Here is a 17,408-nt window from a genome sequence, read left to right on the forward strand (position 1 = left end):
TTTATGCATTATTTAACCTCCAGTAAAGTAGCTTTTACCTACTGGGCTTCCATACTTCTTCAAAGCACGGCATCTGCTTGAACTTGTCAGGCTGCACAGAGTTGCAGAGGGCCTGCGGGCTTTCACAGATCTACATAACATCCCTATTTGCATGCGCCGCTGAAGCACCAGTCATCCCCATGTACATGTGTCCCATCCACAGCCCGCATTCCTTTAAACAGAGCAGCTAGAGGGGCGTGCACGTTGAGAGTCGGTCTTCACACCAGCAGGGACACTGTGCACCTACCGAGAGGGACTCAGCATGGCCTCAGCACTGAATTGCACACCCGTTATGTTGTGTTTTATTTATTTGTCGTTACTGTTTGGCAGTGTGTTTTGCGACGCCGATGCAGAGGAAGATGAGCATGCCAAGCACACGTACACGGTGGAGATGTTCAACGAGGCGGTGCCCACTGCACCCCACTTTGTCATGTTTTACGCCCCATGGTAAGTGGACAGTTAGTGCCCAAGTTTTTTCAACAACCGAGTTCATCGGCAATAGCGTTTGTCTCTTGCTGACATCCCCAATATACACCGAAGACCGGAAAACGGCGTCAAGAATGGGATTAGAGCTAACCGGCATATTAGCAACAAGCTAGCTAGCAGGCATGCTAATGGGCTACCGGCGTTAGCTTAGCCTCTAACTAGCATTGCCAACTGCCGTGTAGCGGATTGCAGCACTTTTCACAGCGGCCTCGGTGCTAACTAAGCTAGCAGTTTGCTAGCATGTAAAATATAGTTGAAAACTGTCTACTGAACGTTGAATGAGGAACTGAAACAGTCAAACACTGGTTGTAGCGCTGTGTTTATTCACAGTTAGCACAGAAAGAGCAAGGTACAGTTCAGAGTTGTAGTTTGAGGAGCTGTGCTTACGTGGCACGCACTGATTGACTGATGTTATGTCAGCGGTTCCAAAAATGGGGTCCACGGATCCCTAAAGGTCTTTGAATGGGCCTAGAGAGTTAGAAATAAGAGAAGTTCACTTCAATCATTTAATTCAGTGTAGATTGAAAAACTTAAGAGAGAGATAAAAACAGAGACTTATCAGAGATAAGATCAGATGTTCAACTCTTTCTCTTGTCATGTGAAAGTTTGACCACTGAAGTGTCAGTTATCTCACATGGGTATCTTTAGGACCAAACCTTTGTCCAACACCCACACTGATATTCTTGACATGGGTCATGTAACATTAGAGCTGCATGCAGTGTCCTGTCTCTTCTCTACATTTGGCCTGATAGCTCACTAGTAGAAGTGCTTTTTCATTGTCATGTATTCACATAATGTGTGTTGGTATTCATTAGGGGATGGTATGCATAATAGTACTGGCTTCTCTTATTTATTATTAAAATGTTACATCAAACTAAAGCTATATGGGGCTTTCAGTGCCAGAAATAACCATGAGTCTGAGCAGGAAAGCAAGAGGCCTGTTCCTTTTTATTATTTTTTGATCATTCAGAGGGGAGTACAGTAGACAGCCACCATTTGCAACATGGTATTTCATTAGAATACAGCACTATAAACCATAATATCATCTTCATAACTTGGCCTGTAATGCATGTAATTCCACATTTCCTTTGAAAGTACAGGTAAGTTATGTGCAAATGATTGCTTTTTCACATGATCACAGTTCAGACAAAACAGATTTTCAACTGGAATCATAAAGATAAAAAATATATATTTATCGAAACATTTTGATTTTGAATGTTGGAGCGGTTTCAATACTCATTTTCCGCAGTAACGATACACCAGTACCATAACAGTAGACCAAAATATGTAAAAGCTTTGGGTGTAAATTCTGTGGTACACTGACGGTATTTGAACCACGGTTGTGTCCAGGTGCGGCCACTGCCAGAGGTTACAGCCAGCATGGAATGAACTGGCGGAGAAATACAACAGCATGGATGAGCCCCCAGTGTATGTGGTAAAAGTAGACTGTGTCCAGGACACCAAGTTCTGCTCCAATGTCCACGGGGTTAGAGGCTACCCTACGTAAGTACTCATCACACCAATTCTTGAATTCATTTGTTCATATTAATTCTTTGGCATGCATTTGATCAGCCTACAAATCTCTTAATTGAAAAGTGTTGCAGGATAAATGCTACTCTTAGGACATGAAAGTAAACAGTCCTTGTCATTACTGATTGACAGAGAGGTGATACATTGACCTGCATTTAGTCGAATATTCTGCCAGTATCTTAATGACGTCCTCTTAAATCTTGGATGTTGCTGACTGCCTGTCATACCTGCAAACACAGCAGTCACTAGATAATGATTGACAGAAGTTTTGTAACTAAGAATTACAAGATCCTAGAGCTTGTAATGATGATTGAATTGACTAGTTAGAAAATAATGCGTGCATGCATGTATAATTGAGTTTTAGTACACCCTGTGATGCTTCAGACTTGGACAATAAATCTGCCATGCCACAATTAATTCAATTCAAAACATTTCTTGTGTTGTGTGTAGGCTGAAGTTGTTTAAGCCAGACCAGGATGCAATTAGGTACCAGGGGCCCAGAGATCTACAGTCTCTGGAGACCTGGATGTTGAAGACACTCCAGGAGGAGCCTGGGGTTAGTCGTGTTCATTCAGTTAACACCTTCAGTTTATAAACCAGTGGCCCTTACATTGCAAGAATGTTGGTGTTCATAGCTGCTTGTTGCTGTGTGTCCTCCAGGAGCCAGTGAGTGAACAGGAGCCTCCTAAAGCCCCAGAGCCCAAACAGGGCATGTATGAGCTCACTGCTCTCAACTTTAAGGGTCACATAGCCAAAGGTAAATTTGAAGAGTAGAATATATGCTTTTTAATACTTCATGAAAGTGCTTTTATACCACTTAACCAAGGCAAAGCAAATGAATAGTTAACTTCATCTTGTATATTTATGCAGCTGCATCCTGCCTGCAACAGATAAGTCGTTTCTGTTTTGTCTCAAATATAAACCGTACTTTCAGTTTTCAACCACACTAAGTAGTGTTTCTGGATCCCTCCTTAGAGAATGGAAACACCTCATTGCCTTGATTGACATAACTGACATTTCAACACGAGCACCTGAGCCACAGTCCACAACGTCAGTCAGCTCGAGCCGACTGTGTAACACTCGTCCCGTCACCTCACGTTTCTGGATTTTCAGACAACGACTGCAAAAACAAACAGTGCTCACGATAATTGTCTCGTTGAAATTGTGGCTTTTAAGCCCTGCCGAAGTCCAATGTTTTGGTTTTGAAGAAAAATAAATGATTTCTTGTTTGGAGACGAAAAAAGGCAGGATATGACATACGCGTTTTTAAAACAGTGTTTATAGGTCCCACCTTCACATCTTGGCAGCAGAGCTCCAATAAACGTTGTGTAATTGGTTGCGTAGACCCTTTGAATAAGAGGTGTATATTTTCATTTACAACAGGCTGGGCTGAGTTTGTAGTGGAATCAACGTTTTTGCACTACTCCATCAAATCAAAACTCCGAACATATGAACTTGCTGAGCCTCACTTAAGTACATAATTGTGCACTTGTGTGTAATCAGGAATTGGTTATATACTACAAGACATTTTACTTTTTTACTTATTGTATGTATTATTTTTTTCTTTCCATTTGTGTTTAATTTTCTTGTTTATTATCTGCTGTTTCTTTTTTAATATGGCTTCTCTCCTCTATCTACAGGTGCCCATTTTGTGAAGTTCTTTGCCCCGTGGTGCGGTCACTGCAAAGCCATGGCCCCAACCTGGGAGCAGCTGGCCACCACCTTTGAGCACTCTGACGATGTCAAGATAGGAAAGGTGGGTCCTTCAGACTGTGCACAGGTTAACAGGTTAATGATACAGCAACTCATAAAAAGTGAATCATATATTAAAAACAATAAAACAATGCATACTGTGACACAGGCAAAAGCAGGGAGAAAAAACAGCTCAACCAGTTATCACAACTTTTCCACGATTATTTTGTTTAATTGCAAAAGCACAAATTCATTGCAAAAATCATCACAATGCCTGTTGCAAACGTTGCAACATGCATACAGTTTTTTAGAAAAGCTGCTGTAAAATTGAGCATTTTAACATGCATACAATGTTTTAGAAAAGCTGCTGTGAAACTGAGCATTTTAGACCGCAACATTCTCCCCAAAAAATCCTGCGAAATCCTTGAGGGCTGAACTACAAAGGTGCTTGTTTTTACATTAATGGCCGCCTTCTTTCTTTCTACTAAAAGAAGATTGCTGTTTTTTTTACTCATCTAACATTATGAGCTGCCTTTGTGACACACTTTTGTTGACCAACTTATATCACAGTTCATTATTTTCTCTCGCTATTGTTATGTGAATTTTCTTTACACTACTGAGATGATCATCCTGTTGCCTGTTGGGCAGAACAGGATGCTGGCCACATGAGAAGCTACCTGTTTAAGCTACCTGTTTGCATACTGGGTTATTGAGCACACTCCTCTTAAGCAAATTTGCAGGTTCAGTGTTTGCATTGATGGTGCACTCTGATTTAGTAACACATGTTGATGTATTTATGACCTAGGTGGACTGCACACAGCACTATGAGGTGTGCTCTGATAACGGTGTACGCGGATATCCCACACTGCTCTTCTTCTACAACGGACAGAAGGTACCAAAGAAGTTTTTGACTGCAACAGACTTTCCATTTCAAATGATTTCTGCATGCAGAGCCGTTCTACACTCTTTTTGGCCACAGCTTGTCTCTGTCTGACCTGGTGCCACTGTGGCTGTCATGTTGTTTCTCATCGACACCTTCTTAAGATTTAATGCAAACTGGAACAATCTCCATGACATTACATCATGCTGGGATGATTAAATACATAACTATTACAAATACTAGCATGTTAATGACTTGCATTGGCTCCATCAAAGATCTAAGTTAAACACTGATTGAAAAAATTGATAATGATCAATCAACATTTTGCTTCAGCCAAAGCTATTGTCAGTTAATGTAATGCACACATAGTACTGGTTTGTGTTCTATCTTCTCTTTAAGTAGACCCCGTCCTCTGGGGTCAGCGTTCAGTTCAAGAGGTCCAAAGTCTAATGATAGCACTATCCACAGTGCTAAAAAATTATTCAAATAGCCTCCACAGTTATTGTAATGGCAGTAAAGTCTTAATTCTTCTGTTTGTGTTCATCTTTTTTGTAGACAGAGCAGTACAAAGGAAAAAGAGATCTGGACTCCTTCAAAGACTTCGTGGACAACCAAGTGAAGGCTGTCGTTGCTCAGGAGGAAGAGCCGGAGCCCAGCGAGGATCAAAAAGGCAACGAGATCCCCACTGATGAGCCAGTCAAAGAGGAGGAAAAGGTGCGTGTGAACAACAAAAAGAAGAAAAGTCAGACACAGGAAATGCGTGCTGCAGTACCTGTTGAGCACATTGTCATACAATCAGAGAACATATTTTAGAAACAATTATTTAGTTTCTCTGACGTGTTGAAATTATTCTGCTTGTGGCATTTGAAAGGATTTAGACACCATACTTCTAAAACTGGTCTGACTTCAACATGCTTTTAACAAAACTATGTACTGAATGCTGTTGTCTAACAAAGCTATAGGTGCGTTACAGCCCATATATAATGACTTTCATTGTGAATCTGCTTTGCATACGCAACTGCAAAAGAGCAGGGTTCCCACAGTCATGAAACCTTGAAATGTCATGGAATTTTACAATCACATTTTCCAGGCCTGCAGATGTTATTGAATTAGTAAAAATAATTGGAAGTTAAGGAAAGTCATGCAGTTATGTTGTGTGTAATGAAATTGTTACAGTGCTCTTCCTTGGATGGAAATTTATTTTTTGAAGCTGTCGATTTAAAGTAGCTCTAACATGCCTCGATGTGTGACAGCGTTTGTTTAGCATCTTGTACGTTTCTTCATTTTCTCCCTGCGTTCCGTCTCTTCCTCTATGTATAATAGCTTGCTGAAATTATTTCTGAATAGAATTTGATTTGATATGTTTGAAAAACAACAGGCAAGTAGGGCAAAAAAAAAAACCCTCCATGAAAATTTGTTTGGGGGGGGGGCAATCACCCCATGGTACAATACAACCACACTGAGTCATTAGGGTGGACCAAACATATGGCGACCATCTTGACCTGCAAAGATCTTAGCACCCACTCAACTATGTGCCTCTCAACTAGCAATTAGGGTAAGGCTAGTTATTTTCCTGCTGATGGATGCCAGAATTTTAGAAAGGCATGCTGATGACAATGACATCATCTTTAATTATGATAATCCTGACAACCCTGATAAAGTCCATGCCACACATTTGTGTTTCATGGGCTCTCAGTAAGGTAATCCTAAATGTCATCACAGTTCAGCACTGTTTAATATCCAAGTTTCTTGCCTCTCTTCAGTCCAGCGTGTTGGACCTCACAGAGACCAACTTTGATGAGACAGTCGCCAAGGGCCTCACCTTCATCAAATTCTTTGCTCCATGGTAAGATAGTCATTTTATTGTGCTTTATCTTTAACGTCCTGTTTGAAGTAACACTCGCTGACACAAATTTTGTATAAATGTGTTTAAGTCAAACACTTGATGTCACAGTCTTCCCAGCAATGTCTCAGTCCCTGAAGTGATGTCATTCCTGTGTTATCCTGCTGTCAACCGTAGGTGTGGCCACTGTAAGAACCTCGCTCCAACATGGGAGGATCTTTCCAAGAAGGACTTTCCCGGCCTCACTGACGTCAAGATAGCCAAAGTGGACTGCACTGTTGAGCGCACACTCTGCAACAAGTACTCTGTAAGTATGTGGGCGTCATCCACAATTTCTACTGTAAGACACCATGTAAACTGAACATGCAGCACCGTGTATCTCCAACCCTCACGTACCCTTCTGTCAGCATTTTAATTTTCTCCAGATTAAATGTGTTATACAGGATGTAATAAAGTGAAGATGTGGTTTTATCACGGAGTCATAAAACAATACGACTGCCACATACTCTAATTAGATGCTACAGACTGTAATCCTAAAGCAGATTGAACAGTCATGGGTAAAGAAATGTTGGCGCACACACCCACGATCAGCTCTGATTGCATGTAGAATCTGAATGATGTTATTGGAAGTAAAGCCGAGGGCATTATCAGATGTTGATTCAGGTTTTAGTACGTGTGTGAGGAGGCTTCACACAGATGTGAGCCTACAACTTACCAATGCTGAAGTGATAAAAAGATTGATCACATTAAATCAGTTTGCATATAACTTTGTTACTGTTGAGTTTCGTTTGCAATTTTTAAATGAAATGGCGAATCATTAAGCCAATCTATCATTGTATACTATTTAAGTTGTACTGCTTGCAAAATTGCTGCATCAGAGTTCAACATCCACAGTTCAGTATCTTTATGTTTTTATATCTAATATATCTTATCACAGGGTTTCCACACAATATGTAAAGTATAGTTTGTTTCTAGTGATTTCCAGGTCTGTGTAAGCATAGGGAAAAGAAAACAGAGTAAAGAGATATACTCATGTTTCCAGATGCCTCTCATCTGTTGTCTAAAATATAAAATTCAGAACTTCTAAAAATAAATTGATCATACGAGCAGTGTTGTTCATAGCGTGTGGAGCAGGCAGCCAAAATGTTTACCACTGTGTGAGAGAGTGCAAGCCAGAGTGAGCGTGATGTCTTTGAAGGCAAGGCAAGAAGTATGGCGTGTGACTGAACCCACACTCCTACACAGAGCTCCCTCTGCGCTTGTGCATCACAGCCTGCAAAACAGCTCTGCCCCAAGTGCCATATAATGGTGCTATATCTGGACATCCATGAACACATTAGTTTGAAAGAAATGCAGCAGTATCAACTCATTTCAGCTCTTATTTATGAAAGACACTAAAAAATATGAGGGGAATTATTATATGATATTATTTATTCAATATGCTCAGGGAAAATAATACGCGAAGAGGCAGCACCAGTAGCACTGGTTAGTTTTTACCGTCCCTGATGCGTGATGACTGATCTTGTCCTCTGCTTTGAGGGTCGGACCTCCTGGACGTCATTGATTTCCCAATTTGCTGACATTTTTATCCGCTGTTCTTCTTTGAATTAGCTGCTAACTTTTAATTTTCACACTGCATACTACATAAGAATTAAATGTTTTTTAAAGGTATCGAAGCACATGGAATAAGCTCCTGTTGTTGACCCTCTTCTCTCTTAATGCAGGTTCGAGGTTACCCCACCTTGATCATGTTCAAGGCAGGGGAGCAGGGTGATGAGCATAACGGCGGGCGGGACCTGGAGAGCCTGCACAGCTTTGTGATGAGGCAGGCGAGAGACGAGCTGTAGAAACAAGTCAAGTCAGCACTCAACTCTCCACCACTTTGCTCGTCCACACTGCATATCTGGCCAGTAGGACACCACTCTCTGTCCTACAGCTGCCAAACCTCTCTCTATCTTTCTCTCCACTCGGGTTCTCTTCAGAAAGGAGTCAGCCAATGACAGACTGCAGTCTGTTCTTTCTCCTGTGTTTAAGGGCAGAATGATTCAGTAGAGTGTTTGGGATGTGAATGTTTTTCTCATTGCTGTCGCCCAACCTTAAATCTCCTAATGTGGAGGATGCTATGGTTGGGTCAGCAAATGAAGTTATGTCTGACAACCACTTTGCAAGCACAGCTCAATCAATCAGAACCAGAATTCCTCACACAGATATAATGTTTATTAAAATGGTAGCACTGACGGACAGATGTTCCAGTTTCTGCCTGTTTAGAAATTGTTTCTGATGAACTTCTGCAGCCATTTGACTTTTTTTAAATACTAAATTTTATACATGGGATCTGTTGTTAAATCACAAGCCATTAATGTTACGGTACTGTCAGTCAAAAGTTTGTAAAGTTTGTGTCACCCGAATGTGAAGTTGAGTGTTAAGTTGAGAGTACTTTCTATCCACGCCAGTGACGGCCTATCTGACTTAACTCTCAGGGAAACGCCCACACAGACTGGGAGGAGTTGTGATGGAGGCATCATTGTTATCACAGGTCTGACAATGGCACATTTTCTCTAAATGACCCATTTTCTGACTCCTGTGATGTCATCAGCCATCCCTACCTACTCCTCCTAGAATTCAGGGTCTCAGGCCTGGACCATGTTGCTCCATATCTCCATTACTGAACATCTTTACTACTGCTTTTTTAAAATCCGGCCCATCATTTTATCCTCCAATGAAGTACAGAAGGTGTGAATCAGAGGTTTTTGTGGTATATCTCTCAGGCCAGACCCATGTCCAAAGGATGTGGGAAACGGGAAGTGGAGCAGCAGACAGTTAGTTCACTTGGTATTTAGGGTAAAGCATGCAGTTTACGTTTAGGATCATTTGCATGAGAAATTGAGCTCCACTTTGGTTGTGGAAATGTCACTCACGAGAGCTTTTACTACCTTACGTCTTAGGTTGGGCATTTTTGTAATAATACTTGTGAGGTTGGAACTGAAACATTCACCGCAACTCAGGGTCAGGTGGGCTAACTAGCATCATATCACCTCTCTGACCATGATTGTGACCTTTTCTTACCTGAGTGATGAAACCAGCTGCATCTTGGGTCCATGTAATTCACTTTTCCTGCTCCCAAATAATGTTTCTAGTCGTCCGTTTTCTGACTGTGAAAAACCATGCTTGTAAAGCGCACCAGCTGCTGGTTTCTAAGTCTCACTCACCAGCAAAATGATCTGGAAAAAGCATATCGTATTGATTACAACCAAAATAAACCCTAACTTGGCTGGTATTCATTTCCCACTCTGTCTGTAACCACTGGTGAGATTGTTCAAACTGAAATCTTAAGTGTGAATGAATGAAGTCTGCTGTATACTGATCCTGTCAAAGTGTAATGCATTCACTTGGGAAACAATATTTGCCCCATTTTCTGAATTGTCATTAGAAAAAAGGAGATATTTTTTTTGTTAAAACTTCTCTCAGAATTCTAAGATAATCTCGTTATAAAAAAGGGCACTTTTTTCCTCAGGTGAATGCATTACACTGGTGGAGTATGATAACCATCAACCCACAAATCCAACTTTTACAGAGGGTTAATCTGTGTTTCAACAGCCAACGGCCAAGAAAATAGAATCTGTCGCAGACCTGGCTCTAATAGCATTTGCAGTTTCTTTTCAGCGCACTTTTCTGTGACTAACTGTGACTTCACCCACCTGTTACGCCATTACGCCCATCACACTGCAAATGCTCTTTGACCCAGGTTATGTGAAAGGTATGTGCTGCATGATGTAGGGCACCATTTATTGTCTAACCCAGGTACACACAAACAGTCAGACACATGGCAGTTTTTTTTTGTCAGTAAAAGTTTTTATGGATAGCACATGGTCTAAGGAACTCCAGTGACAGAAGTATTTTTTTCCTCGTGAGTCATGGGTTGTGCACTACCCATGGATTTTGTACAAAAAAAGTGAATAATGGCAAGTTGTAACATGAGATTTCATAATAAAAAATTTTCAAAAATAAGTTTGTATTCATTTCGTTCTTGCATCTGTCTCTGTTAATAAGGTATGTGATTTTTCTTTTTAATAAAAGGTGCAATAAATAAGCTGAGAATGTACAAGTATTTACAAAAAAACAGTCTAAACATGATCACAAATGTAAACAGCAGCTTACCAGAGGTATATTTTGTAATTTATGATTGGTTAGGCACGTAAGGTATTTTGATTCTTGTTGGTATTAGTTTTTCATTAAAATATGTTCTCTAAAAAAAAAAAAAAAACTCCATGTCATTCAAAGCTCACAGTAACATGTTCAATTGGAAAGACATTGCCACTGGACACAGATCTCAACATAATTTTACCCTCAGGGTTGAAAAAGCAAAGGGGCTAATTTCAGAAAGCTGGCACAGACGCCGCTCAGCCGGCTGTTTTTGACTCGCTAAATGTTTTTCCACAATCTCTTGATGGGTTGTCAGGGGTGGAAGCGTTTGTTAACTTTGCGAGTGCAGCAACATGGAAATGGCCATTTGCGGTATGTTGGAGGGATAAGGCTGTATTCTTCGGCTCTTTGGAGAAAAACATCAGTTTAGCCACAACATGCATCATGCTGAACCAGCCTGGTGAATCGCAGCTCAGCGTGAGCCCGGCAAATATTGACACGGAGGGGATATTTGGAGCAGTGCACTACTAAAATAGCCTGCGGTCACTTTGGTTCAGTCCATATTATATTTTAGGAGGGCAAATATGGCTTGAGAAGAAAATACATTAGGGAAGAGGAAGGAAATATGAATCTACTGACTCCAATGTATTCATTTACTATTAGATTGTTTGAGTTAGCATCTGCATGGAAAGGGAAACCAGGTTTGTATTTTCCCATCTCGCTCAAACCATTAAGCACATTTTCTGTCGTTTGACCAGGTGATGTCACTGACTACTGTTGGTTTTCACACTGAGTCAACTCCCCAGGGTCCGAGCCCCCTCTGAGAACTGATCCACCATGTTTCTTTTGTCGTAGAGGAGAAGGGAAAGAAAGCAGCACTCGGACTGGTCCCACAACAGTTCAGTTTTGCCCTCTCCCTCTCATTGAGGGAGAAGGTGCAGTAGCCTCTTAGGCGTTCATACACACACGCTTCCATTAACACATAATATACAAACTTAAACACTCCATCCTCCCCACGCACACACTCAGTCATTCACTTAGTTGCAGACCCATGAAGTGAAGACTCCACAGCTAATAGAGAAGGTGATGGACAACTCGGTGGCTCAACACTGGAGTAGGGTGAAGTTGCCAAAAGACGACACCCATAATGGTCCCCTCGTAGTTTGATGAAGACAAATGTTCATGTTATTAGACGGATGTTTTGAACTGTCCAAAATTATCGGTGTAGAACATATAAATGATCTTTCAGGGTGGATATTCCTTGCAGGCGGAGGATTTGGGCAGGAAGCTGGTGTCCAGTTGAGGTCAACATCACCCAGGAGTCACTGGTGCAGTCGCAGCCCTTTGCCAACCCAACTTTTAATCAAGCGTCGTTAGCCCTCGATGTCGGTGTCAGTGGCAGCCACAGGCACGTACCACCATGTTCTTGTATTTCTTGAGTATGACGTTGGAGTTGTCGTCAAAGTAGAGCACTGAGATCGCGTGGAGCTTGGTGGGGGCACAGCATGGCTTTGGTACGTTCTCTGGGTTCATCAGGTGCACCTGGAACAGAAATAAACACTTTAAGCCCCTTTAAGTGTCAGTCTGCAGTTGGTAGAAAATTAAACTAGATGTTAAAAAGATAAGAGATCAATTTAAAGGGTGAAATTTAGCACAACACTTTCACTAAGTAGAGAAAATATCTTGCTTTCCAAACACATTACATTTCCCATAATGCTGCTCAATATTGTCTTTTTCTAGACTCTTCCTGCTTGCTAAATGCCTCTTTCTAGACTCACAAGTCAGTCTTTAGACGCTTTGCTTAACTAAAGACTGATGACTTTCTCCCTGATTTTGTGTTTAGATGGGCGGATACAATTTCAGAGTTTAAAAAAACTCCCTACGTTGCAGAACCAATAGTAAATCCACAGGGCGGTCCTTCGGTGGCTCGCTGAACTCTTGTGCTCGTAAACATAGTCCGACTAGAAACACGTGTAGCGGTACAAAATGGCTCAAGTCCTTCATTTCCACAATCTTGTGGACTGAGCACACGTTTGATAAAACGGAGTTAAATCTCCCGGCATACATTTTCAAGCTCTCTGTGTGTTTGTGTCCTTGCAGACAAGAAAAGGGGGAGCGCACATTTCCAGGAGGGCGTGTCCTTTTCAAAAATGCAAGAGGCGTTGCTTTGTTGCCGGACGTTTTCGCCGGTGTGTTAAACACACTTTAGAAAGGAGTGTCCCCAGACTATCAGAAGGCGGAGATCTGTGATTGTCTGGTGGCGAGACTAGCCTCTTTCAAATGCCATGAATTCATGACACGTGAACTTATCTTCATGTATAATATCAGAGCAGTGCCCCTTTAAGTTAACAGTTTCACAATCAATGGATTACACCGTATATTATTGATCTTTGGAGTCCTAAAAAGCCTAAATTTTAAGACTCACACACATACAGAGAGTGATAAACACATAGCCATCCAATAAAATATAAAAACACATTTTTGAACTCCTCTACTCTTGCAGTTCTCTCTTGAAGTCACCTAAAAAGGATTAAAGTACACTCCTTTAAACAGAGTTGCAGACACTTGAATATTTTGTTGCACCATTATGGCAGTGATCCGAAATTCCTCAGAGGTAACTATTGGAAAAATCTGGCAACTTAAAACAACCCCTACACTGTGTTTCGATTATACTGAGTATGGTAAACTCCTGTGGGTCGGCCTTACCAGGGTCTGTACAATGGCGTGGTTGGTGGCGTTCATGTGGGCATTAAGGGGGAAGGAGCACTCTCCATCACAGTAGTTGGCTGCATAGCCTTCAGGAGCAATGATCCAGTCCTGGAGAAACACATGGGAGAAATCGTGATGTTACACAGAGGTAAACGTGCCCCTGTCACAACAGTTTTTGGACGTGTTGCAGGCATTGAATTCACAATGAGTGTATATTTACAATTACAGTTAATTTAATTACATTAAACATCTCATCTTTGTACTGTATTCAATTGAATATAGGTCAAAAAGGATTAGTGGCATGATGCCATTCTTCCCATCTATGTAAAAAAGTGAATAAGAAGCTGTGTGTGTCAATGTCACCATTTAGTTTTATCATTTTATGAGTGTAGGTTGTTATACCTAAATAAATGAGGATGCAATATTGGCCTATTACGTTAGTCCACCTGACTCCTGTTGGTAAATTCAGTGTTAATCCTGTCTCTAAGGACGTCCCTGCTCAAACACTCCTGCCTGTGGAATCGCTCAGGGAAGCAATACTTCTCCCCTCCTTCCTTCCTTCCTCTCTGCGTCTAACTGTTTCGCTCCGACAGCTTCTCTGCATGTTTTACCTCTTTCTAACTTGTTTTTGTGTTTTTATCTAGTGCACCTTCCTGTCTGTGTTAATAATCTCTCGCTCTCTGTCTTTCTCTTCTCGTTCTGTCTCTTTCTGTCCAGCTCCCTTCCTGTCTGTGTGTGTGCGCGCGTGTGTGTGTGTCCGCACGTATGTATGTTGTTGTGTGTGTGAGAGAGTGAGTGCTGGCAGTCTCCCTCTAGATGTCAGTGCTGTGTTAACAGATCACAGCTTGTTTGGAAGGATGTACGTAACTCTGCCCTTCTATTTCTTCCTCAGCCTGTCTCCTTGTAAACACACGCACACACACACACACACACACACACACAGTCTGGGACTTCATTCTACTCCCACCGCCCCACTTTAAATGACTTTTCCTCTTTTGATCACCGTCACCTGGCAGCCTGATAGTCAGTGGTGTTTATAATGTGAGTTTATAGTAAATGAACTGATCGAGTGGCACTGACACTAATCTGTTAGAGTGGATTTTTGATTTTATTTTACATTATTCAGTTACTTTATTTACCTCAGACAAGTAAAATGCACAGATGTTACAGCTTTACCTTAGTGTGTGATATCTATGTAGCTTAAGGATTTTTTATTTTTCTATAATTCAAGTTTTTATTGGTTTTAAAGACTTGGTAAATGGCATACATATATTATTTTCCGGGCATACATGAACATATTTTTATCGTACATCAAAAACAAAAAAAAAGAGTCTGGAAGGAAAGAGAAGGAAACAAACTAACAAACAATAATGCGTCACACATATGTCCCCATACATCACCCTACAGGGTCCTGATCACCATTTATTCTACTGAGCATACATTCATAAGATGCTATTTCCGCCATTGCATTAGCCAATTCTTTCAATTCCGGGGCCTTTGTTTAGCTTCAGAATTTTAATCTTTTAACTTTAACCTGCTGCAGTGCGATAGCAAAGACAGGGAAGAAGACTGCAAGCTGCTAAACATGTACAGTATGTAAACAATGCAGGATTTAAAGTGCTTAAAACATCAGCTTTGCAATTGTTTTATGAGGAAGGAAATGTGCTTGACATATTTGTTAGACCTCAAGGATACACACAATGTATTTCGGTGAGTGACACTGAATTTAAACTTAACTTTTGTTTGTTTACAGGAAAACTCTAGAGAGCCCTGCTCATATCAGGAAGTGGAGATTCTGAGTAATCAGCTTCTACGATACAGAGGAAGCTACTTGATACACCTGCTGGTTAAAGACTGATTGACGGTTATTGTTGGGAACAGTTTAAATGAACTTACTCCTGATGCTTAATGACTATTGCACATTGGTGAAGACAAAGCTGAAACATCTGTGTGTTTTACTCCCCCGTGTTACTTCTGCAAACTCTATTTGAGTGTATGTACGCATAGAGAGACTATGCAAGATGTCCACAGTCGTCCCTATTGTGTAGATTTACATCCAAAGTTGCATGTCTACGGATCCCTGGTGACACAAAGTCCATATTTAAAAGTCAATTTTAATTATGTTAGCCTCTTAAACTGTTCTACTTACAGCACAGTATCTCGTTGTAAACACTGATTAGAATATCAAACTAGCTCTGAAGAGACAGTGAGCATCACTACACGTGTGTATTGGGACTTGTTTGGATGTACTGAATAAGAAAATGTTGACTACCTGCCAGCCCAGCTCTCTGAAGCTCACGTAAAGCTCATGTCTTCTGCATGCCGTCTTCTGATCGCTGCTGTTATAATCTGCAACAGAAAAAACAGAGATAATAAGGAAACTGCATTTTGCACACACACTTCGTGTAGTTTAACATCTATAATATGTTCACATTTTTCTAGTTTATGCAACATGACTAAATGCAGCCCTCGATGTGTAACATGTGTCCTACTATGTGTCAGATGGGTCAGCCATGGTAAAACACACTCAGCAAAAACCCTTCCCTGGGTAAATGAGGTATTGTAGAAAAAAAAATTCCAATTAAACCTCATGGAAGTGACTCATGACATTCAGAGTCTGAGAGCAGAAGAACAACACAATACGCCTCATGTAATGCACAGGGTGGAGACATGTGAGGGCGTTGACCAGAGCACAGGCACAAATGCTCATTACAGCGGTCACTGCGCTCTACGTGCTTCACATTCATCTGCTGTTTAATGCATTTGAACGCGTGCCTAATTGAATTCATCAGCATTCAAATATTGCTTGGCGCGAGCTCAAGTGGTGACACAGTGACAACTGTGTTTATGGACTCCGTTGCCCTGCAGTTTGTTCTTAATTATCTCTGTTCCATTCTGCAGCAGACGGCTGCAGACAGTCCCAGGTATAGGTTTGGTTTTCACAGTCGAGGAGGTCATTGCTGGCATCGGTCACCGCGCTGAAGTCAAGACAGTGACACTGACTTTCCACTGACGTTTCAAGGGCTCTCTCTCCTTCGCTCTCTCTGTCTCGCCTCATTGATTTTATTGTTGTGATTATTTTTTCTTCACAAAAAGACAAAGACAATGAGAGGGAAAAATGCAACACACCAGTTGGAGTCCTGTATGCTCAAAAGAGCTTCGTCCAGAGGACCCATATGGTGTAACAGTTGTCCCTAAAAATCTGCCCTCAGCTTGGCTTCTTGGTGGCCCCTCCATGCCTTAAGCAACACTTCAGCCTAAAGCCCGCAAGTTATTTTAATTGTAGATGGTTGTCGGTCTGCACATTCTCACATCGCAATGTTAATTATAAAACTGTTAACCAACTGTTTTGGCTGAAAACCATTTGGTGGTTGCCTATTTTTGTTGTTTTTTTGTGTCACTTGTCATTAGGGTTACAATACTGGTTTCTGACTCCATGTTTAGCCTATAGTAGAGTTAGTGCTGAGGATATCTAGGCTACAATAACTTTACACACTGCAGAGAAAAAAAATTACAGCTTTGAGTTTATGCAAGTGGCTCTCACATTCAAAATTGTCATTTGCTAGTTTTTCAGATTTGCTTATTGCATTGTCAGCCCATTTGGTGCAGCCGCTTATCCTGTCAACATGCAAGCATGGCTTTTGCTTCTCATGGGGAATAAATAGACAACCTGTTTGCCTAAAGAAATGTTGTGATAGACAGACAAGCAAATAAATGTACAGATTTACGTCCATGCATGCAAAAATCATCATCCGATTCTTTTTCAGAAGCGTTTGTGTGTGTGCGTGTGTGTCAGAGAAAAAAAAAAAGCAAGTGAGTCAGACTGCAGACGGAGATTTGTCACTCAGTCACAGCCACTCACCTCACTAACTCACCAACAGCAGCCTTGTTTAGTCAGCTGGAGCTGGGCACACACACACACAATTATGTAAGGGTCATTGATGTTGGGTCCTTGCATCTCCATGTCTATCATTTATTACCACCGGCGCTTACTGAACATACACAAACACACACACATGCACACACACACGTTCACAACTGACCTGATGTTTATCTGTTTAACAGCCAAATCCACTTAGCCGCTCA

The 17,408-nt window shown here is 41.2% G+C and overlaps 2 protein-coding genes across 2 annotated transcripts in view; one reads left to right on the forward strand and one right to left on the reverse strand.

Moving 5' to 3' along the window:
• The first annotated feature begins 205 nt into the window (after window positions 1-205).
• On the forward strand, window positions 206-10,478 carry txndc5 (thioredoxin domain containing 5). The gene is made up of 10 exons (XM_033639146.2): window positions 206-486; window positions 1,876-2,028; window positions 2,506-2,611; window positions 2,716-2,812; window positions 3,696-3,811; window positions 4,553-4,639; window positions 5,183-5,341; window positions 6,391-6,473; window positions 6,648-6,777; window positions 8,195-10,478. The coding sequence occupies exons 1-10, from the start codon at window positions 302-304 to the stop codon at window positions 8,315-8,317; spliced, it is 1,239 nt and encodes a 412-aa protein (XP_033495037.1). The 5' UTR covers window positions 206-301; the 3' UTR covers window positions 8,318-10,478.
• Window positions 9,484-17,408, reverse strand: part of bmp6 (bone morphogenetic protein 6) — a 54,867-nt gene continuing 46,942 nt past the window's right edge. Inside the window, exons 5-7 of the mRNA XM_033639145.2 lie at window positions 15,595-15,671; window positions 13,320-13,430; window positions 9,484-12,155 (exon numbers count right to left, since the gene is read on the reverse strand). Coding sequence (XP_033495036.1) covers window positions 12,006-12,155; window positions 13,320-13,430; window positions 15,595-15,671 — 338 coding nt within the window. The 3' untranslated portion in view covers window positions 9,484-12,005. The remainder of the gene's footprint in view (window positions 12,156-13,319; window positions 13,431-15,594; window positions 15,672-17,408) is intronic.

This window comes from Epinephelus lanceolatus, chromosome 20 (assembly GCF_041903045.1).
Source record: "Epinephelus lanceolatus isolate andai-2023 chromosome 20, ASM4190304v1, whole genome shotgun sequence".
Lineage (NCBI taxonomy): Eukaryota > Metazoa > Chordata > Actinopteri > Perciformes > Serranidae > Epinephelus > Epinephelus lanceolatus.